Source organism: Argentina anserina, chromosome 3 (assembly GCF_933775445.1).
Source record: "Argentina anserina chromosome 3, drPotAnse1.1, whole genome shotgun sequence".
Classification (NCBI taxonomy): Eukaryota; Viridiplantae; Streptophyta; class Magnoliopsida; order Rosales; family Rosaceae; genus Argentina; species Argentina anserina.
In genome coordinates, this window is record NC_065874.1 from 17,723,922 (window position 1) to 17,748,902 (window position 24,981).

Below are 24,981 nucleotides of genomic sequence, written 5' to 3' on the forward strand. Positions count from 1 at the left end.
GCGAGGAAGAGTAACACTATGACGAAACTTAAAACCGAACTATCTTTACTCATATGCTATAATTTAATCCTATCTAACAAGTCACATTAGCGTAAAAAGAAAAAATTAGACGCCTCTCTCATGCACAACGTCAACCTCATCGTTTAACTTGCAGGGTAAGTATGAGATTCATGATGGAATTGACAAGGAAAGTGTGCTTACTCCCATAAGGTCAAAAGCCACGACCAATTCGGGCGGGTAACCCATTTGGCATGGAAACAAATTTGCCGACCACCATTTTTGTGCCTACCTTGTGCCCACTCTTTTAACTCATGACATGTATCTTTTCCCAACTCATATTTAGATAATAATTGAACAATTGGACACATATCATGAGTTTAAAACATTTGGCACAAGGTGGGCACAAGAATAGTATCGGCAAATTTGTTTCCGTTTTGGCATAGTCAAGAGGTGAAAACAATGAAATACAAAGGCAAAAATATTTATCGAAAGATATTATCCATTTTCAATTGAAATTTAAGGCCTGGCATAACTGCAATGACATGTAATTTAATAAAGAAGAGCGTTCAAGAATTGTAATATGGCGGGTCCGGATTCCGGGTCGGGTCTACCCGTGGGGAACATAGATCATCTTCATTTTTTCTGTTTTTTTTAATAAAAAAAACTATTAACAAAAAATAACCAAAGCTTAATGAGGTCCAGGAAGACCATCCGCCAACAAAATGTTCATGAGAGAAGTTGGGGGAGAAACATCCCAATCCATAGAACACAACTTCGAATATGCGAGCTTAGTAGCAGCATCCGCCAAGCTGTTTGCATCACGAGGAACCTAATTCCAAGTGACAGAAGTAAAAAAGGGGAGTAGGAGTTAGCTTTTCTAACCAATGTAGAGATTTTGCACTTGAGCACACAGAGGGATTAGCAAAGGCATTGATGATCTCCTTACAGTCTCCCTATATGATTATATTTCTGAAATTTTTACCCATTGCAAGATTCAAACCTTTAAGCACGGAACCCGCTTCCGATTCCACAACAGAATTAAAAGAACCCAGAGAATATGAGCCAACTATAGAATGGCCAAGACAATCCCTAGCGCAAACGCCGAGACCTGCCAAAGAACTTCCGTTCTTCCAAAAAGCATCAATATTAACTTTCAAAAAAATTGCAGGGGGAGGGGACCAGCTCTTGTTAAGTATCAGGGTAGTAATAAGACCTTCACTGAGGTCCTCGGAGGAGGAAACAACCTCAAGCCATTTAGAAAAAAACTCAAATTGATACTCTGAGTTGTTGCGAGAGGATTAGGGGAGACACAATTCATCATAGCTTTACATCTCTCCTCCAAATTCCCAAAAGACACAATTCATCATAGCTTCATTCCTCTTCAGCGACATAAGCCAACAATCCAGCGTGGAAATGTTTTCCTTCGCAATGGCATAGCCTAGGGAACCATACCAAACAGCTCGGGTCCAAGGACAGGTGAGAAGACAGTGCTCGACCGATTCAACCTCCTCACCGCATAGAGCATAAGTAGGGATCGAACATGTGATTAAAGTAGACCAAATAGCCATTTGAACTAGCTGTTATGTTTGATCACTAATGGCGTATATCTACTTTTTAGACTGGATAGCCCACCATGTAAATCCGTCCCTGTCGGTGGCACGTACCTTTCTATCTGCCTTCTCCATTATTACATCAATCCATTTAATTTCCTTAAATGTGCTATATCCGCCTTCCTTGTGTTTGCAATGATGCATGTTCTGTATATATATAATGCTTGTATGTGTGTGTAAATTTGGTCAACAAGGCTGAGGAGGAGTTGGGGATGGGGTTGTTCAAGAGGGAAGCTCGTGTGGTTTACGAGCCAGCTAGTGAAGTTGATCTCGGTTCCGGCAGCTCTGAGGTCTACTTGCGAGCCAATGTCAAAGGTTTGGTCATTTCCTTCTACTTCTCTCGACTTTCATTTTCTGTGGGAATGCTCACTATGTTACTTGGGTTTTCATGGATCGATTTAGAATGCCGAGTGATCATTGAGATGTTTTCGGTTGAGTTACTCTTGTGAATGAAAAATTTTCGGTATTATTGAGATCGATCAGTTATTAATGTTATCAACATGAAAAGTTAAATATACAGGGGATTTGGTTACTTTTGACTGTTAATGTTTCGTTACAGATTTACAATTTGTCTCATTGATCTCCACGCCAATGATCAATTTAGAAACAATGCAACCGGAATTTTACAGTCTGTTGGCTGTTTTAGTGTTTTTGTGTACCTGGTTTTGTTCAATCTGTACTGTGGAATTCTTCATATGTATTACCATGTTATGTAAGAGTACTAATTCTTTGGTTTTTAGCTCCTCGTATGGCTGGATTTCTGGTCAAATTGTTCGCCTGGTTTCTGGAATTGCGGATCTTTGGGACCATGTTGTTGGATATGTTGAAAAAAGATAACTTGTTTCATAAGGTATGCACATGCTTTGTCTTTATATCTCATTCAGTGTTATGATCAAGAACGAACTTTTTTCTCAAACTGGCTCAAACTAAGTTTCTTCGATCCTTTTGAGATACAAAGGTGGACAATCTACTATGTTAAATGGTTATCAATTGAAATTCAATGATGCCATCCTGTGTCAAATATTAGTATCAATTGTATGTAACTACCTCCAGCTTGGAGAATTTATAGTATGCTCAGGTCTGCATATACGGTTGGGACTTGGGACTTAGGAGGATAGAATTAGTTACAGTAACTATTTTAACTATTATGTAGACAAATAACAGAGAAGTCCGTAAGGTAATTAAAAGCAATAACGGTGAATGTACTTGGGGTGATACTCAATCTGGATAAATTCATGGCTTCTGACAATGAATCTAAGCAGCAGATTGGAATACTTCCTAGTTGTATCAACAGTTAGCAACTGAAGTATATTATCTAAAATGTCTTGCTCAGATATTTCTAATTCAGTGAAAAAAAAATGTCAGCGTTCCAGCTAAATTTCCTAGCATTCTATCAAGACTAACTCGAGAGTGTAGTCCATAGTTCAACCAACATACATTTGACTCATAGCATAGCGGATACTTACTATATGCTTACAACATACTAGGAATGTGAGTACACGCATATAAATAAGCAGTTGTAAGATAGGGTGACAGTATCTTGGAAATACAGGTTTAGGAGCCTTCCATTGTTATTTTTTTTTTTTGAAGAAATAGATGATTTGTGTAACTGATCATTTCAGTCCCATCATTCAATTGCTGAAAATCGAATTGAATCTGCAGCTGGTTAGAAATGCTGAGCTCAAGGAATCACCGGCCTATGCTCCCTTGCATCCTTTCGATGGTATGCATTTTTTACAGATATATGGAGAAATGACTCAACTTTTTATTGAAACTCTGTCATTGAACCTCAGAAGTGACATCTCAACTCCATTTCTAATCTGTTTTGTCCGGCTGGACTTTGCATGTCAAATCTTAATTTGTTATGTATTTGTTCCTCGTTGTGAAATTTACAGTGAGGTACATACTTGATCTGAACTTCCATATGTTTATCAATGCAGAGATTGAAGAAAAAAATGTAAAACATGTAGGATCTGACTTGTTACCACCTGAAATGGTTCAACAGGCAATTGAATGTCTTCCTTTATCCGTGCATAAGGAATTAAATGGTTCAAATTCTTCTTTCCGTTATTGGACAATATCAGATTATTCAAGAGCATATACCTCTAGAGAAATAACACCTAAATTGGTATGTCATGTTCTTTTACTCTGTGTTTGGATGAACAATTACATACACCCCCCGTTGCCTAGAGTAAATTGTATTCGGACTGAAGTTTTGCTAATTTAAAAGGATAACATCAGGGGTAACTTGTAGGTTTCGGTTTCCATAGCCTCACCTGACATTTTCATATCCTTTTACTTCAGGTTGCGGAGCGTCTCATAGCTGCCATCCACGAATCATCTAATCCACCATTTAAGATGTCATTCTTTATTAATTACAACACTGAAGACATTCTAAACCAAGCAACTGAATCAACTCTGCGGTATGAACAAGGTACATGCAAAGATAGAGACTAACATATACTCCAAAACAGAAACAATGCGCTAGCATTCAAAATTGAATTGACAATATTTCGCTGCTCCCCGGTAATGGTAAAATAGTCAAATAAGACGTAATTAGGAGAATGAATTTTTGATATCTATTCATTTCACACCGGATGCTATATATAGAGTTTACACATACAGAAGAGATAAGTACTAACTATATGATGTACATCTCTAATTACATTCTATGACTCACGTTGATACTTCCTCTCTAGTTGGCGCATACACATCAACCATGCCCAACTTGCTAAGTAAGTCACAAAACATCTTCTTAGAAATTCTTTTAGTGAGTATATCTGCAAGCTGCTCTTCAGTAGGGACAAAAGAGAAGCTAATAATCTTTGCATCTAGCTTCTCTTTTATGAAGAGACGATCCACCTCTACGTGTTTAGTACGATCATGTTGTACTTGATTTTGTGATATATTAATTGCTGCTTTGTTTTCACTGTTAACAAATCAAGTATGTACTTCATCTGGCACAAGTAAATACCATCTCTCCTCCTTGCTACATCAATCCCTAAGTATTTCAGATCACCCAAATCCTTCATCTCAAACTCAGAGGACAACTGTATCTGCAACCGATCATCTTTACAGTATCATTGTTAGTAATAATCATATCATCAACGTATATAATTAAGGCCACAACCTTCCCTTGCTGGTGTTTAAGAAACAGAGTATGATTTGAATTACTCTATTTGTAACCAATCTTCTGCATAAACTGTGAAAACCTCCCAAACAGGCACGGGGTGACTGTTTAAGACCATATAAAGACTTTCTCAATTTGCACACAAAAACATCAAAAGAGGTAGTGACGTACCCTGGAGGAAGACCCATATACACCTCTGTAGCTAAATCTCCATGAAGAAATGCATTTTTGACATTAAACTGTCGGAGTAGCCAATTCAAACTAGCAGCAAATGAAAGGAGAACTCGAATATCGTTCATCTTTGTAACATGAGCAAAAGTCTCATCATAATCAATACCATATGTCTAAATATACCCCTTTGCAATAAGTCGTGCTTTATACCGGCTTATTGATCCATCCGCATTATGTTTCACAGTGAACATCCAACGACACCCTATAGCTTTCTTGTCATGTGGTGGAGGCACAAGTTCCCAAGTATCATTTTTTTGCAATGCCTCCATCTCTTCCTCCATTGCTTTCCTCAACTTTGGATCCCCCAATGCATCATACACTTTTTTAGGTACTGATACAATAGATATTTGATTCATAAAAGATTCATATAACTTTGATAATCTTCTAGTAGACATATAATTAGCTACTAGATATTTTGATTTGGCTTGTAAACTAGGTTCATATATTTTGGGGAGTTGACTTCTAGTAGACCTGTTTGGTAACACATTGCCCACTATCAGACTCATCACTAGTAACAGTGGATGGACATACCTCAGATGAGTGATCTTCTACACCAGGAAGTTGTTGGTCACGGGTATGAGTGATGGCGGGAAGGGCATATGTGCTCTCAACTATTGGTTCTCCTTTTGGAACCTGGATGTCTGATGCTTCTACCTCTGATGAAGCTCTTCCTAATACTGCTGGTACCTGGTTATTTGAGGTATCTACCTCATAATAAGCTCATGCTACTGTTGGTACCTGATTATCTGAAGTTTCCACCTCAGAATGAGTTTCTACTACTGGAGTCAAAGTATCTCTGGCAATGACTATTTCTGATCCCTCCCCCTTGCCACCATGATACAGCTCTTCAAAAAATGAATCCTCCCCTGAAGGGCTGTATTAGAAGAGGTAAAAGAACTCATGTCCTCAAATAAAGTAACATCCATAGTGACGTAGTACTTTCTGGTGGGTGGATGATAACACTTGTATCTCTTATGACTGCTGCCATAACCAACAAACACGCACTTAATCGCCCGAGGATCCAACTTAAACTTTATGTGACTTTTAGGAACATGAATAAAAAAAGCCACACAACAAAAAACATGGGCATGGATATTGTGAAAGGAGGGAATGGGGACATGGAATGCATGAACCTGAACGAGAATGTGTCTTTGAAGGACACTAGATGGAAGATGATTGATAAGATAAGCTGAAGCCTCAATAACATGACCCTAGAGATACTTAGGCATATGGGCACTAAAGATAATGTAACGAGCCATTTCAAGGAGATGACGGTTTTTTCTTTCGGACACTCCAATTTTCTTTGATGTTTGTGGACATGTGGTTTGGTGAACAATCCCATGATTTTTACAAAACTGTTGAAAAGACACGATTGCCATACTCCCCCCATTATCAGAACAAAGAACTCTAATGGTGCTATTATACTGGGTTTGGATAAGAGTATGAAAATTTTGAAAAGCAGAAAAAACGTCATCTTTGGTCTGAAGGAGAGAAATTCATGACACTCTAGTGCAATCATCAATAAACGACACATTGTACCTTATACCCATGGATGTAGGCTCTCTGGAAGGTCCATAAACATCAGAATAAATTAATTCAAAAGGGACAGAACTCTTAGAACAACTCGAATAATAGGTAGAACAATGACTCTTAGCAAGGACACATGTTTCACAACGCAAAGATGACTCATTCACACCAATAAACAAACACGACATGCTTTTTTCATAATATGGAAAGATAAATGCCCCAATCGACGATGCCACAACCAAATTTCACTTAGCTAATTAGAACTTGATGTCAGAGCGGTCGGTGGCTGTGCTCTTGGTTTTTGTCTTGCGTATGTCAGATTTAGGTGAAACAATATGTCGCTCAAATCCCCCCGACCGAGTATCTCTCTGGTGAGAAGATCTTGAAAAATCACATACATGAGGAAAAATGTTACAGAGCATCGAGACTCATTGTTCAATTGGGGAACAAATAACAAGTGATGTGATAAATCAGGTACATATAGAACATTATGAAGTTCTAAAGTACGTGTGATACGAACTGACCTTCTCCCCAACACTAGAAAAACCTCACCATTAGCATTAGTGACATAAGGCACTAGCGGAGAAGACAACTCAGTAATAAAGTAAGATTCATCATAAGACATATTATCAGTGGCACCAGAATCAATAATCCAAGTATTAGAACTAACATAGTTAGAAACTTTTAAAGTCATACCAATCTTACCACCTGTTCAAGGCTTTGCAGTTATAGAAATGTTACCATTTGTGTAGTATTGGCCCAAAGCAGGTCTAGTGTCGTGTGAGAAGTCAACTCTCCAATCATTCTTACCATCAAACTTTCTAATAGCATTCTCAGCATCTCTCATGTGGACAAAATCAATGAAAACATAATTCGGTGGTCTCCTTGCAACCCATATTATGCTGATCATTTCGAAGTTACGAAACTCAATGTCAAGCTCTCCTTCGGAAACCTAATAACCTAAATTGCTAATATACACACGAGATATTTTTTTTTGTCAAGTGTACTGATCAAATATGTGGATAATAAGTTGGGCCGGATCTTACAGAATTGAGTTGGGTCGGATCGGACAGAAAAGGGTCCGATCAATCTGAAGCAGATCAACAGATTTGTGAGACGAAACGAAGGGCCACGCTTGGAAAAAGATCGTCGATGATCTAGAGACAGAACTGGCCTGAGAGAACAATGAATGGCAGTTGCTCAAGATTTGGCAGAACCGGTCAGACTGGTCAGTGGGTACAATCGGAGGTAGTGGTAGCAATCAGACTGATCTGTGAGTAAAGACGGCAGCAATCGTCGCCGGCTGGTAATGAGATCATGACTATGGATGACGCCTGATTATGGTCAATAATTGGAGATCTGGTGGACTGAAAAACGTTGTGCGGGTGGGACAAAAGCATGAGAACGGCGGAGTGGCAGGAGAATGAACTGGAGACGATCTGATTGGATGCCTAAAGCAAATTTCTTACTGTAGAAGACGACAGACGACATTGACGTTCGACCAAACTGAGAGGAAGTAAAACCCTAACAATGGGGTTCAATTCCATGAATAAATTGCAGCCAAAAAACAAAGAGACAAAGTCCTTTCGAATCTTTGCTATGATACCAATTCAAATAAGACGTAATTAGGAGAATGAATTTATGATATATATTCATCTCATACCGGAGGCTATATATAGAGTTTACATTGTACTACAACCTTATGTACTACGTACTACCATATACAAAATAGGTAAGTACTAACTACATTCTATGACTCACGCTGACAAAAATAGAGTTAGAACTGCCATGTCTACATCTACCATTTAATATATAGTCGTGAAGATTCTAATGCATCTATGTCAGTCATGTTTTTAAACATCAATTTTCAATTGATCAAGTAAAGGATCAGCCTATCTCTCTCATGTTGGTCTTCCATTTTGTCTTCAACGCCATTTAAGTATCCTAATGTCAGTCTCTCATTTACGATATTACATTTACTATTGTTATACACTCACATAATTGTTCGCCTCCAGGTGTGCCTATTTCAGCCCTGGATGGGGTCCCAATTGCTGTCAAGGATGAAATAGACTGCAGACCGTATCCAACCACAGGTAACTTTTTTGTTTTTGAAAAGAAATTGCTGTAACTTACAATGCAGGGTTTCTTTGATAGAGTTGTTTATGCCTGTCAACCCACTGTTCATATTTAGAATCATAACTACAAATTTCTTAATAGAAAAATGTGCTTTTGTAGGTGGGACGAAGTGGCTTCACAAATTTAGACCTTGTACAGATGACGCATGCTGTGTCAAGTGCCTCAGACAGTGTGGTGCCATGCTAATTGGGAAAACCAATATGCATGAACTTGGAGCTGGTACAAGTGGGATAAATCCGCACTACGGGTAAGAAAAGGCCATATTGTTTTTCCAAAACTGAATCACCTTCTCCTGAATTTGAGGTTGATCATTCATATACATTTCATATTCTTTTGCTACTCTGACTGAATATGAAAGGAGTTATTAGGCTATATGGTCTATATTGCAGCAACATTTTCCTTATCATTTTCTTTGTTCAAATCAATTTTGTTATCTCTATGACTGCAAGCATGCTTATTCTGTAATATCATACTTTAGGGCAACTAGAAATCCACATGACCCGGGCAGAATCTCTGGGGGTTCTTCTAGTGGATCGGCTGCGGTGGTCGCCTCTGGATTATGCCCTGTTGCTCTTGGTGTTGACGGAGGAGGTATTTTTTATGTTCCATGGAAAAAGCGCATGTTATAATCTATTATTCATATGTAGTCTGTACTCCTCTACCAGGCTTGCTTGTTTTTAACCAATCAAACATTATTGTGTGTTTGATTTAAACATAATGTTGCATGTGACTGAAAGATGTATTTCGGTTGGGGATGTATGACTAGGATCTGTGCGGATGCCTGCAGCTCTTTGTGGTGTTGTCGGTTTAAAACCTACCTTTGCCCGGGTATCTCATTTGGGGTAAATTATTCAATATTTTTTTTGCAATTAATCCTCTGCATGTTTCATATTCTTGAGAGCTTATTACTATTTTACTACTATGATTTCGGTTACTCTTTAGTGTTCTTCCTCTGAATTGGACGGTCGGAATGGTTGGAATACTAGCAGGAACTGTTGAGGATGCTCTGATAGTGTTAGTGTTTCTTTACAAATGGTCTTGTTCATTCTGTTATGCATGTTCCTTCTTTGTGCATACGTTATAGCTTTTACCCCAATTTCTACAGTTATGCAGCAATCATCGGCCGAATTCCATCAAGTCAACCCACAATATCTGTAAGTATGACACCATTTCAGCAAATTGTTACCTGAAAATTGTTTTAAATATTTTCATTTTCGGAGTCTGTATTATCTGTTGCACAAGTATAAGTCTGCTCTTGTCTAAGAATCCAATAATGTGGAAAATCAGTAGATCAAAATTCTTTTTCCACATGATGTTTGATTAAGATTTGCATGTAGAATTTATCAAGCCAGGTGTTCCCATTTTTACCTTGGTTTCATTTCTCTGTTTTCTCCTTCTAAAATTTTCAGCCCGAAGTATATTTTCCTCTACTGAACTCAACAAAACCTATATCGGATATCAAATTTGCAAAGTATGGAGAGGTCAGTCAAAACATTCCCAACCTAGCTAATGAGTACTTGTAAAATTGTAACTGCACTGTTAATGCTTAATAAGAATTCATTATTTGTATCAATTCAGCTCCTCTCGATATTCATACATTTGTCAACCACTAATTGGTTCAATTAGTGGTTTAATGATTGCAGTGATGACATCAGAGAATGCTGTACCAATGCCCTGGACAGGCTTCACAAGCATTATGGTTGGAAGGTAATTAGTCAGTTTCTTATTCCATAAGGATGTTATAGTGCGTAATCTATACCACCAGTTCCTTGATTGTAGGTTACTAATCTGAATCATATCAAGAAACCAAGTACTTGCAAGTTTCAACTACTATAACGGGATCATGATTTGATTCAGCCAATACAATAGTCAGTATATATTACGTTCTGAATTTGCTTCTCTTCATCTGTAAGACTGTAGAGGTGACCATACCAGAGATAGAAGTGATGCGCTTGGCACATTATTTAACAATTGGATCAGAGTGTACCACATCGCTTGGTCCTCATTTTGAAAAGCTGTATGTTGTTGACGACTGTTAATTTCTTCTAGTAATCATCTTGACATAAATAAGTACTTTAAATGCTGACATTTCAATCTCATCAAGATAGGGATTTCAAAGAAATAGGGTGGGATGTAAGGGTAGCACTTGCTGTGTATGCTTCTTTCAGCAGTAAAGAGTATATACAGGCTCAGAGAATTAGGTAAGTACTTCTTGACACTATAACGGTACCATTATGTTATGTGTGAATTTACCGTCAGTTATGACATAATGATCTACCACTGTATCTCTAGAATACTCAAAATACTGATCTAAAACAAGATTTAAAGACCTCCAGTGATATCATATTGTGTTTTTGACTGACCTAAGTTTAGAATTGGAGAAAGGTCCAAAACAACTTTTGAGTTTTTGACTGAAAATCACATCTTACTGATGCAGCTATAACTTTCGAATATAAAATCAGTGGTCCATGGGCAATTTCTGCATTTTTTTGCATATACAAGGTGCTATACATAGTTCGCATACATAGCAGAAGCTCTGTTGAATTTTGATGCTGTTGTGAAATCTACCAATGTCAAATGAAACATTAAATAACAAGTTCTTAACATTCCCACATATACAAGGCATAAAATCAGCTCTTTTATCAATTACTTTTAGTTTGGAAAATCACACCTGTTATCAATATTATATTGAGGGTCTTTTTTTTTAAATATATCTTAACCACGTGAACGTGTTTATATATCTACAGGAACCGGCAGATACAATTTCACAAGAATTTGTTTTCTCACGCAGATATCATTGTTTCCCCAACAGCAGGGTATTATTTTCCACTTCAGTTGTAATTCTGCAATGTACTGACATGATTTTCTTGTCAAAATTAAGTTGGGGGTATGAGCCAGTTACAGAATTAGAAATACAGTGTAGGACTAGAACCTTTAGGTAGCATCTCAAGGGAAGGATTTTCATAGTAGAACTTCTTACGTTTTCTTAAGTTTTAGTCAAAACTTTATCATCAGCATGTTTAATGGTACACATAACAGGGTAACTGCATACCCGATTTTGGATGATGCTCTCGAAACCGGGGAACTTGACTATATAAACGGAGGTAATGAATTTTCTAATTACAGTTTAACACATCTTTTACTGATTTGTAATTATTTGTGTCAACCTACATCATTGAACTAACCAATTTTCTGCTTTTAAAGCTGCACTTGTTCGATACTCCATATCCGGAAACTTTTTGGGACTACCAGCAGTGACTATTCCAGTATGATCTTTATCACTAAACTGTAGTGCTAACATTGTAGTACAGAGTTAGAAGTTAATATGCATCTTGCTCTTGGTAGGTTGGATACGATAAACGTGGTCTGCCGATTGGTCTTCAGTTGATTGGAAAACCATGGTCTGAAGCAACACTAATTCATGTAGCTTTCGCAGTGCAGGTAGATTCTTTTTTGCTCGAGTTGATATATAAATGAGATCTTATCAGCTCCAAAAATGAGAATCAATTTAGAGCTTTGCTCGCTTTAAAGTTTGAACTAGAACAAGTTGTACCAATAGACAATAGTATTACCAATGTGAAATTATTAGTTACTGTACGAACTGATCACAACTAACAGTCTGATATTGTACAGAACCTCTATGTTGCTGAACGCAGAAAGCCTCAGGTTTACTATAATTTTCTCAATACAAATCCAGTTGGCTGAGGAAGTTCAAGACAAAATAATGTTACAAGTTAACGTTTGGTTGTATGGTGCATAGCATGCCATATATAAAGTGTCTATTACTCGAGAATAAGAACATTCCATATGAAATAATGGAGTCAATTCTTAGTTAGGGTCCTAATGAATATGTTAATATTAATATTGTGAACCATTTATATTTAAAATTTGTGTTGCTGCATTTGAAGATTCCGCACCTGAAAATCTCCCTACAGAAAAAAAAAATAGAGCACCCTAGAAGGACAGTTAGAATCCATGGATTGTGTTTTGCGAATGAAGGTCTAGTGGAAATGTATATCAGTCTCTAAAGGGAATTTGGAAGAAGATCGAGATTCAAGACCATAGCGATTGCAATATGAACTTCTAAATACCAATATAGCTAGGTTGTTTGATCATTGTTTTATACATATTAAGTTAATATCTTGTTATTTTTATAATTTTAGAATTAATAACATGTTCACTCGGGGTCAACGATCAATTATTGGATGTAACTAGAGTTAGAGATTTGTTATAAAACGTTACTGGGGTCAGTAATATATTCTGATGACTGACAACCAGTAGACACAGTCCGGCGATCGATGATAGAAGTCCATTGGTCGGTGATGTAATAACCCTAACTTTTAAACAACATTTGAGTGGATTTGAATTCTATAAAATTGTGAAATTTAAATTAGAATGGAGGTGATTGGTTACGACATTATGAAACGAGTAACGGATACGTTATCGGAACGTTTAATTCGAAAAACGTTACGTTTCCGCAACTTATATATCGACTTTTATTCCGTCGATCGGTTGCGAAAACTTCCTTCACGAAAGTTGTAGAGCTCGTCGATACGAGTTCGAGAGTATGTGACGTGTTCTAATAGGACGACGTACGTAAAAGTTATTAATGTCGGAAGTTAGTTTCCGATTTTTGAAACGAGTATAAATAGACATTTTCAGATTAGGGTTTCCATTATTGGAAACCCTTCTCTCTCTCTTTGTTTCGCCGCCTCCCCTCTTCTCTTTCTTCTCTCTCGGCTTCTCTCTCTCTCCCACCCCGAAACCTCACTCTCTCTTTCCCTCAATCTCACCTCTCCCTCTCGACCCCGAGTTCCTCCCTTCCCTCTTCTCTTCTCTCTCTCTCGAGGTCCTCTCTCTTCCTCTCGAACCCGAGTTCCTCCCTCTCGCCTCTTCCCCGATCCCACGCGACAGATTGAAGCTTGGGGACTTCATCGCCGTGCTTCCCCATCGTCGACGAGCTCGGGCAAGCTCGCCACCACCCCATCTCACCCTCGCACCCGCGCCAATGGGTTCAGCCTCTAGTTGCCGTCTACCTCCACTGCTGCTCGATCTCCTCCACTTTCATCGTCGATTCAAGAGCTCTACTGTGAGATTCAAGGTAAGGATTAATGATATTGATGTTGTGTGTGGATTTTGGATGATTTTGGGTTGGATGTGTGGAGATCGGAGGGGGGTTGGAGGAGGTTGGAAGGAGAGGTTACCGCCGCCTAGAGGCGGCGCGTGTGAGTGCGTGGAGTAGCCTAGGGGCGGCGTGAGGCCGTGGGAAGGGCGGAGGAAGGAAGGGGAGAGTTTTGGTGCGGCGGTGGTGCAACACGCGCTGTTGAGAGTGTCGGCGCGTGGGCCCCACGCGCGGCCCGCCGGAGGTGGCGCGTGTGCCACACGCGCCGCCACGTGCGGCGGTGGGACAGTTTTGACAGAAGGGTATTTTGGTAATTTACTGTGTACGGTAAATGTAAATGTAATTTTTATTTACTACGGTAAATGTAATTAAGTTTTACCTTCGGTAAATGTAAATATAAATTACTTTCAGTAAATGTAAAAAGTAATTTGTAAAAGGTAATTAGTAAATTTTATTTACTGAGATTGTATTTACCTTTAAACAGAAATACGTATATAATATTTATACGTACAGAAATACGTATATAGTATTTATACGTACAGAAATACGTATATAATATTTATACGTACAGAAATACGTATATAGTACTTATACGTACAGAAATACGTATATAGTACTTATACGTACAGAAATACATATTAATTGAGTATTGTACAGTAACCGTGAACAGTGAACAGTGAACAGTGAACAGTAACTTCGTATAAACCAAAATTGCTGAACAGTAACCGTTTATTACTGTTTTGGCATTTAAAGGTTTAACGAAACGATCCTAAATTCCTTTCTTATCTTTTCAAGGTGATCTATAAGCGAGGGAAGGAAATTAGCATCAGGAAGTGTGGAAATTACGCTCAAGTCAATAAGGTGAGTAAAATCTCACTGAATTACGAATCTACCCTCGTGGTGATTCAACATTTTTGCAAGTGTGTTTATTTAATGAATTACAACATGTATATAACTTAGTGGACTACGTATATACAGTATAATGGTAATAAATACATATATATATATAGTTCATTAAATTACATACTGTTATTAATTCATTAAAAATAGTCATTTCGGTGACAGAAAAATTGTGCATGTGTGATTTTAATGGTACGATATGATGTGAGATTATCGTACGTAATTTTTCAGGTGTTTATGAAATATGACATGTATAGGATATAGTGGACTGTGTATATATTGTACAAATGGTAAATAAATACGAATATATATAGTTTGCTATATAATATACTGTTATGATTTTTATTGTGGATATATCGTGAAAGTTTTAAAACGTACAATATGATGTGTGATTATTGTACATGATTTTATCACGAAGAATGTGAAATATTGTGATTTGTCTTCGGACGTGATGTGTGGTACAATATGATGTGAGATTATTGTACATGTTCGGCAAGTCGGAACCTAGCCTTTGGCCGGGCGAAAGTTACGATACAGTTAGAGCTCTAGTCTGTCTGCCTTAGTACTGCATGAAGGTAACGGGTGGTTATCTGCTCATGGGTACTCAGCTTGTTGTGGATGTTGGGTGGCGGGTGGTTACCCAACATCAGCGGTATACTAAGTGAGGGGTAACAGATGTGTACCAGCGCTCATTAGTTACCATTTTGTGAAAGTGTTAGAGTAACCAGATGGGTTGCTCGTTTTCTCATGATTTTCATTATACTGTGTTGATGTGGAGTTGTGTCTTTTATGAGACGAGAGTTATTTTAATATTTTACTCATACGAGCTGTAAAGCTTACCGGGTTTGTGTTGCAATCCCGGTACACCAATATCAATGATGTAGGGGATACTTCCGCAGGTGCTGAGTAGTGGTGATTGAGTGACGACTCCGAAGACTCGAAGTCGATCGCATCCAGTCGTGGTGAGGTTCCAGCGTGGATTGTGTGTGAGATTTGGTGTGATTTTATTTGTGAGGTTGTTGTGAGGATTATACAATTCCATTTGTTATATGTTGAATTATCATTTGGGTTTGTAATAATCGGCTTGACTGAGTTATATTTTAAACTCAGATGTGATCCGCTGCGACATTAAAATGATTTCGATTTCATTGAGATTATTTTTGTGTTTAACGATTTTAAGATTTTGAGTTTTGAATCTCGAAATTTTGGGGTCGTTACAGTTGGTATCAGAGCCTAAGTGTGTATTTGGCGATTATCAATATCGTCCGGGAGCGATGATCCGACTGCAGGCGGGCACCCATCACATGCTCCTCGGTATTGATATGTCGCCGGGTACGCGAGAGTGTTAGGAGCCATACCTTATGGTTTGGTCCTGTAGAGAGTATTGTGATGATACTTCGATGATTCATCTGATTTTGGAACGTCATGTTATAATCTTTGGATCTGTTTTGGCTGAGTTCGAGATTTCTTGAGTATTGACTAAGTATATTGTTTTTGAAGGTGATGAACGGTGACAAGGGCCGAGGACAGGGCCGAGGACGGGCGAGAGGCCGAGGTCGAGGTAGGACCACAGGCCGAGTCCGCAACGTGGAGAACCTTTATGAGGAGGCTGTTCCACAGGTAGAGCAGGTAGGCCGAGGTCGAGGTAGGGCCACAGGTCGAGTCCGCAACGTGGAGAACCTCTATGAGGAGGCTGCTCCGCAGGAGGAGCAGGATGAGCCAGCTCCTGCGGTTAGAGATGACGGTCGAGTGTTGAAGCTGATCAAGGATATTAGTGCACTGTCAGCTCCGACCTTTCATGGGGGACTAGATCATATGGTAGCTGACCATTGGATCGAGGGTATGGAGACATATTTTGAGATGATAGAGTGCACAGAGATTGAGAAGAGAAAGATAGCTACATTCTTTCTCAAGGGTTATGCTCTAGATTGGTGGAAGAGCATGAGACAGACGGTGGATGTGTCTACATTCACATGGGGAGGTTTCACCACCATATTCCGAGAGAAGTATTTTCCAGCCTCAGTACAGGAGGAATTAGAGTTGTAGTTCCTGGCATTGGTACAGGGAGACATGACCATTAGAGAGTATGATGCACGATTCTCGCAGCTGTATCGGTATGTCAGGCCTATGGGTACGACTGCTGTAGCTCAGAAGTATCTACGTGGGCTGAAACAAGAGTACAAGACCATGATATCAGTCCTTTGCCTGACTTCACGGGAGCAGATATTTGAGAGTGCTATGAGTTTGGAGCAAGCAGAGAAGACTCAAGCAGGTGATGTGGGGAACAGAGATGCAAAGGGGAAAGGCAAGGCAATCTATACAGGCAGAGAACACTCAGGGCCGAAGGATAGGTCATGGAAGAGGCCAAGACCCCACTATCAGGCCCCGATAAGGGCACCACCCCTAGCTATCAGGGCAACACCAGTCAGACCATTAGCAGCAGTGAGGTGTTATGGCTGCAATGAGATGGGACATTACGCCTCAGCATGTCCGAAACCGAAGAGAGGAGGGTGCCACCGGTGCGGGCAGGTGGGGCACATAGCTCGAGATTGTACCCGACCACTTCCGAGTAGACAGGAACGGCCGCAGAGACAGCTACCAGCAGGCCAAGCTAGAGTGTTCGCAGTGGTTCAGCGAGACACAGGAGTGGAAGGTACATTATCACTTTTTGACTACCTTGCTAGAGTGTTGTTTGATACGGGAGCATCGCATTCATTCATTGCTAGTTCAGTAGTGGAGATGCTAGGATTGATTCCTACACCTCTCGGGGACGCCTTATGTGTCACTTCACCCCTTGGAGTGTCACTTGAGTTAGAGACAATCTGCAAAGCTTGTCCGATCTTGATTGAAAGTAGAGAGTTCTCTGCTTCGTTGATTGTGATTCCGGATCACACCTATGATGTGATCTTGGGTATTGATTGGTTGAGACCACAGCATGCTGTGATTGATTGTTTTGACATGGTGGTGTCATTTCATAGACCTGGGGAGCCAGTGTTTCGTTATCGTTGCCTCAGGTCAGATAACGCCATGAGATCAGGAGTTTTAGCACACGTGGAGTCGGTGGATCAGAAAGTGACTATCGCAGACATTGTGGTGGTATCTGAGTTCGGTGAAGTGTTCCAAGAGATACCGGGACTACCTCCTCGAAGAGTGGTAGATTTCTGCATTGATGTAGTACCCGGTACGGCACCTGTGTCAAAGGCGCCCTATAGAATGAGACAGAATGAACTTAAGGAGCTGAAGGTGCAGATCGATGAGCTATTAGACCAAGGGTTCATTAGACCTAGTGTTTCACCTTGGGGAGCACCGGTGTTATTCGTGAAGAAGAAAGATGGTTCTCTACGGTTATGTGTAGACTACAGAGAACTGAACAAGGTGACCATCAAGAATCGGTACCCCTTACCTAGGATTGATGACTTGTTCGATCAGCTCAAGGGTGCTACTGTGTTCTCTAAGATTGATTTGAGATCCGGTTATCATCAGCTCAGAGTGAGGGAAGAAGATATATCGAAGACAGCTTTCAGGACCCGGTATGGACATTATGAGTTTGTTGTCATGCCATTTGGTCTAACAAATGCACCAGCTGTCTTTATGAGCCTGATGAACCAAGTATTTAGCCCTTACTTGGATGAGTTTGTCGTGGTGTTTGTGGATGACATTCTGATATACTCTAAGACCGAGGAAGAACATGTGGTGCATCTGAGGACGGTGCTGCAGACCTTGAAGGAGGCGAGACTGTATGCCAAGCTAGAGAAGTGTGAATTCTGGCAAGAAGAGGTCAAATTCCTTGGTCATGTTGTCTCGAAAGATGGAGTGCTAGTGGACCCATCCAAAGTAGAGGCAGTAAAGAATTGGAGTCGTCCAAAGAACCCTACAGAGATACGTAGTTTCCTCGGGTTGGCAGGTTACTACAGGAGGTTTATCGAGGGGTTTTCTAGTATTGCATCTTCATTGACCAAGTTGACCAAGAAAGATACTCCGTTCGTGTGGACGGATGCATGTGAGGAAGCATTCAGCAAACTAAAGACTAAACTGACCACAGCTCCAGTGTTGACAATTCCTTCTAGTGGTGGTGGTTATGTCATTTACAGTGATGCTTCGCTCCAAGGGTTGGGTTGTGTGTTGATGCAGCATGGAGGAGTCGTTGCTTATGGCTCGAGACAATTGAAGATTCATGAGAGGAATTATCCGACACACGACTTAGAGCTTGCGGCAGTTGTATTTGCCCTGAAGATTTGGAGACATTACTTGTATGGTGAGAAATTTCAACTCTTTTCAGATCATAAGAGTTTGAAGTACTTGTTCTCACAGAAGGAGCTGAATATGAGGCAGAGGAGATGGATGGAACTCCTCAAGGACTATGACTTCACATTAGAGTACCACCCGGGGAAGGCAAATGTGGTGGCTGATGCCTTGAGTAGAAAACCGAGAGGCGTGGTAGCTTCACTTATGGTCCAGGAATGGTTCATGCTCTGAAGCTGCATCAGAGTTTGATTTGGTACCATCGGGAGGAGAACCGAGGGTCTTTCTTGGTAGTGTCACAGTGCAACCCACATTGATCACGAGGATCATACAGGGTCAGGCGCAGGATAGACTCTCACGAGCTAAGTTGGCGGATCTTGTAGTTGATACGCTTGATGGGTGTCCTTCTGAGTGGCGAGTTGGACCCGATGGAGGGTTGAGGTTTGGGGCAAGATTGTGTGTCCCAGATTATGGTGATCTCCGGGAAGAGGTTCTTCGTACGGCACATCGTTCACGCTATACCGTCCATCCACGGAACACCAAAATGTACAAGGACCTATGCAGACAATTCTGGTGGAACGGTATGAAGAAAGATGTAGCAGAGTTTGTATCGAAGTGCCTTACATGTCAGCAAGTGAAAGCAGAACATCAACGACCAGCTGGCATGTTGAAACCACTGACTATTCCTCTTTGGAAGTGGGAGCAGATATCCATGGATTTTGTGACCGGATTGCCTAGATCGAAGAAAGGTCACGATGTCATATGGGTGATTGTCGATCGATTGACGAAGTCGGCTCATTTTCTCCCAGTGTCGACGAAGTACTCAGTGGACGTGCTTGGGAAACTATATGTGGATGAGGTAGTGAGACTTCATGGTGCTCCAGTTTCTATTGTTTCCGATAGAGATGCACGTTTCACTTCGAAGTTCTGGGGTGGTTTGCAGAAGGCGATGGGCACTACCTTGGATATGAGTACAGCTTTTCACCCTCAGACGGATGGACAGATAGAGAGGGTGAATCAGGTGATGGAAGACATGTTGAGAGCATGTGTGCTGGATTTCAAGGGTAGCTGGGAAGATCATTTGAGATTGATTGAGTTTGCCTACAACAACAGCTACCATTCTAGCATTGGTATGGCACCGTATGAGGCACTTTATGGTAGGCCATGTCGATCTCCGATCTGTTGGGCCGAAGTTGGTGATGGGGCACTGATGGGCCCAGAGGTGGTCCAGGAAACCACTGAGAAGATCTCGATCATTCGGGATAGAATCCGGACCGCTCAGAGTAGACAGAAGAGCTATGCAGACCTGAAGAGGAGACATGTGGAGTTTGAGATAGGTGATCATGTGTTCTTGAAAGTTTCTCCTATGAGGGGTGTAGTGAGATTTGGCAAGAAGGGAAAGTTGGCTCCGAGGTACGTTGGACCCTTTGAGATACTTGAGAAGGTGGGCGAACTAGCTTATCGACTAGCCTTGCCTACTAGCATGTCGGGCGTACACAACGTCTTCCACATTTCCATGCTGAGGAAGTATGTACCAGATAAGTCTCATGTGATCGACCATAGCACCATTGAAGTGAAAGAAAATGCCACGTTTGTGGTCGAGCCGGTTCGTATCCTGGATAGATCCACAAAGAAGCTTCGGAGGAGATAAGTTGAGCTAGTCAAGGTGCTGTGGAGTCACCATGATGAGGGTGACGCATCTTGGGAGCTAGAGTCAGATATGATGACCAGATATCCACAGTTGTTTGTTGAGTAAGTTTGAATTTCGGGACGAAATTCCTTTAAGGGGGGTAGATTGTAATAACCCTAACTTTTAAACAACATTTGAGTGGATTTGAATTCTATAAAATTGTGAAATTTAAATTAGAATGGAGGTGATTGGTTACGACATTATGAAACGAGTAACGGATACGTTATCGGAACGTTTAATTCGAAAAACGTTACGTTTCCGCAACTTATATATCGACTTTTATTCCGTCGATCGGTTGCGAAAACGTCCTTCACGAAAGTTGTAGAGCTCGTCGATACGAGTTTGAGAGTATGTGACGTGTTCTAATCGGACGACGTACGTAAAAGTTATTAACGTCGGAAGTTAATTTCCGATTTTTGAAACGAGTATAAATAGACATTTTCAGATTAGGGTTTCCATTATTGGAAACCCTTCTCTCTCTCTTTGTTTCGCCGCCTCCCCTCTTCTCTTTCTTCTCTCTTGGCTTCTCTCTCTCTCCCACCCCGAAACCTCACTCTCTCTTTCCCTCAATCTCACCTCTCCCTCTCGACCCCGAGTTCCTCCCTTCCCTCTTCTCTTCACTCTCTCTCGAGGTCCTCTCTCTTCCTCTCGAACCCGAGTTCCTCCCTCTCGCCTCTTCCCCGATCCCACGCGACAGATTGAAGCTTGGGGACCTAATCGCCGTGCTTCCCCATCGTCGACGAGCTCGGGCAAGCTCGCCACCACCCCATCTCACCCTCGCACCCGCGCCAATGGGTTGAGCCTCTAGTTGCCGTCTACCTCCACTGCTGCTCGATCTCCTCCACTTTCATCGTCGATTCAAGAGCTCTACTGTGAGATTCAAGGTAAGGATTGATGATATTGATGTTGTGTGTGGATTTTGGATGATTTTGGGTTGGATGTGTGGAGATCGGAGGGGGGTTGGAGGAGGTTGGAAGGAGAGGTTACCGCCGCCTAGAGGCGGCGCGTGTGAGTGCGTGGAGTAGCCTAGGGGCGGCGTGAGGCCGTGGGAAGGGCGGAGGAAGGAAGGGGAGAGTTTTGGTGCGGCGGTGGTGCGACACGCGCTGTTGAGAGTGTCGGCGCGTGGGCCCCACGCGCGGCCCGCCGGAGGTGGCGCGTGTGCCACACGCGCCGCCACGTGCGGCGGTGGGACAGTTTTGACAGAAGGGTATTTTGGTAATTTACTGTGTACGGTAAATGTAAATGTAATTTTTATTTACTACGGTAAATGTAATTAAGTTTTACCTTCGGTAAATGTAAATATAAATTACTTTCAGCAAATGTAAAAAGTAATTTGTAAAAGGTAATTAGTAAATTTTATTTACTGAGATTGTATTTACCTTTAAACAGAAATACGTATATAATATTTATACGTACAGAAATACGTATATAATATTTATACGTATAGAAATACGTATATAGTATTTATACGTACAGAAATACGTATATAGTATTTATACGTACAGAAATACGTATATAGTACTTATACGTACAGAAATACGTATATAGTACTTATACGTACAGAAATACATATTAATTGAGTATTGTACAGTAACCGTGAATAGTGAACAGTGAACAGTAACTTCGTATAAACCAAAATTGCTGAACAGTAACCGTTTATTACTGTTTTGGCATTTAAAGGTTTAACGAAACGATCCTAAATTCCTTTCTTATCTTTTCAAGGTGATCTATAAGCGAGGGAAGGAAATTAGCATCAGGAAGTGTGGAAATTACGCTCAAGTCAATAAGGTGAGTAAAATCTCACTGAATTACGAATCTACCCTCGTGGTGATTCAACATTTTTGCAAGTGTGTTTATTTAATGAATTACAACATGTATATAACTTAGTGGACTACGTATATACAGTATAATGGTAATAAATACATATATATATATATATATATAGTTCATTAAATTACATACTGTTATTAATTCATTAAAAATAGTCATTTCGGTGACAGAAAAATTGTGCATGTGTGATTTTAATGGTACGATATGATGTGAGATTATCGTACGTAATTTTTCAGGTGTTTATGAAATATGACATGTATAGGATATAGTGGACTGTGTATATATTGTACAAATGGTAAATAAATACGAATATATATAGTTTGCTATATAATATACTGTTATGATTTTTATTGTGGATATATCGTGAAAGTTTTAAAACGTACAATATGATGTGTGATTATTGTACATGATTTTATCACGAAGAATGTGAAATATTGTGATTTGTCTTCGGACGTGATGTGTGGTACAATATGATGTGAGATTATTGTACATGTTCGGCAAGTCGGAACCTAGCCTTTGGCCGGGCGAAAGTTACGATACAGTTAGAGCTCTAGTCTGTCTGCCTTAGTACTGCATGAAGGTAACGGGTGGTTATCTGCTCATGGGTACTCAGCTTGTTGTGGATGTTGGGTGGCGGGTGGTTACCCAACATCAGCGGTATACTAAGTGAGGGGTAACAGATGTGTACCAGCGCTCATTAGTTACCATTTTGTGAAAGTGTTAGAGTAACCAGATGGGTTGCTCGTTTTCTCATGATTTTCATTATACTGTGTTGATGTGGAGTTGTGTCTTTTATGAGACGAGAGTTATTTTAATATTTTACTCATACGAGCTGTAAAGCTTACCGGGTTTGTGTTGCAATCCCGGTACACCAATATCAATGGTGTAGGGGATACTTCCGCAGGTGCTGAGTAGTGGTGATTGAGTGACGACTCCGAAGACTCGAAGTCGATCGCATCCAGTCGTGGTGAGGTTCCAGCGTGGATTGTGTGTGAGATTTGGTGTGATTTTATTTGTGAGGTTGTTGTGAGGATTATACAATTCCATTTGTTATATGTTGAATTATCATTTGGGTTTGTAATAATCGGCTTGACTGAGTTATATTTTAAACTCAGATGTGATCCGCTGCGACATTAAAATGATTTCGATTTCATTGAGATTATTTTTGTGTTTAACGATTTTAAGATTTTGAGTTTTAAAGCTCGAAATTTTGGGGTCGTTACAGGTGAGCAGTCATTGGAGTCTGACAATGGCCGCATTCTTATAATTTCATTCGTGTTGGAGATCGAGTCGTGTTGCCGTCCCAAGTGCAATCTCACCACAAGGTTGTCAAAATCAAAAAATGACTTCCGAATTGGGCTAGATCGGGCGAAATTATTCATCCCACTAAACTTAATAAATGGTGAAGAGATGACACGAAAAAAATAAACAAATTGAGAGTTATAAAAATCCAGAGGTGAAGAAAACTGAAGAGAGGGAATATAACGACGTCGTTTTCCTTCTAAAACGTCCCATATATAACCACCAGCCCGTTCGAGAAAGAACACAAACCAAACCCCCCCCCCCCCCAAACACCATGAACTTGATTGTAACGACCCCAAAATTTCGAGCTTAAAAACTCAAAATTCTAAAGTCGTTAAACACCAAATAATCTCAAATAAATCGAAATCATTAAAGTGTAACAGCGGATCAATTCTGAGTTCTCAATACAACTCAGTCAACCAATTATTACAACCCAAATTTATAATCCATACATAAAAATGGAAATGTAATAATCCTCACAAATCACTCACAAATCTCACAAATGAAATTACACAACTTCTCACACACAAACCCAAGCTAAAACCTCACCACAAGTAGGATAAGAACGACTTCAAGCCTCTGTAGTCGTCACTCAACCCCCACTAATCAGCACCTGCAGAATTATCCCCTACACCATCGAATTGGTGCACCGGGATTGTAAACACAAACCCGGTAAGCTTATAGCTCGTATGAGTAAAATCAAAATATAATTCGCATATCAAAATATACGAAAGATCACAAACAACAAATATAAATGCCCCCATGAGCCAATGGTCAGCCCATCTGGTTGACCCAAAGAAATATGAAATAAAAAGCTCATGAGGAAATTAAGTAACCCTTCTGGTTACCCAATGCATTTATAATACGGGTACCAAGAACGCTGGTACACATCTGTTACCCCTCTCGTAATACACCGTTGATATTGGATAGCCACCCGCTACCCAACATCCAAAATACACCGAGTACCCATGAGCAGATAACCACCCGTTACCTCGCATGCAGTACTAAGGCAGACAGACTAGAGCTCTAACTGTATCGTAACTTTCGCCCGGCCAAAGGCTAGGTTTCGACTTGCCAAACACGTACAATAATCTCACATCATATTGTACCAAAAATCAGGTCCGAAGACAACTCATATTTTAACAATCTCAATGTTAAAAATCACGTACAATAATCTCACATCATATTGTACACTTCAAATCACATGCTCAATAGAATCACAATAAAATCATAACAGTATATTATATAGCAAACTATATAT

The 24,981-nt window shown here is 40.2% G+C and overlaps 2 protein-coding genes across 2 annotated transcripts in view; one reads left to right on the forward strand and one right to left on the reverse strand.

Annotated features, from left to right (window-relative positions):
• LOC126788376 (DNA-directed RNA polymerase I subunit RPA12-like) overlaps nt 1–24,981 on the reverse strand; it is a 265,399-nt gene that overhangs the window by 160,901 nt on the left and 79,517 nt on the right. The window lies entirely within an intron of this gene.
• Nucleotides 1,793–12,558, forward strand: LOC126788368 (fatty acid amide hydrolase-like). The gene is made up of 20 exons (XM_050514354.1): nt 1,793–1,925; nt 2,351–2,460; nt 3,273–3,333; nt 3,551–3,738; nt 3,915–4,044; nt 8,514–8,591; nt 8,734–8,881; nt 9,113–9,225; nt 9,401–9,476; nt 9,577–9,648; nt 9,740–9,788; nt 10,044–10,115; nt 10,261–10,341; nt 10,548–10,651; nt 10,743–10,835; nt 11,382–11,450; nt 11,674–11,738; nt 11,839–11,900; nt 11,980–12,075; nt 12,268–12,558. Exons 1-20 carry the CDS (start codon nt 1,823–1,825, stop codon nt 12,337–12,339), a joined length of 1,842 nt encoding a protein of 613 aa, XP_050370311.1. The 5' UTR covers nt 1,793–1,822; the 3' UTR covers nt 12,340–12,558.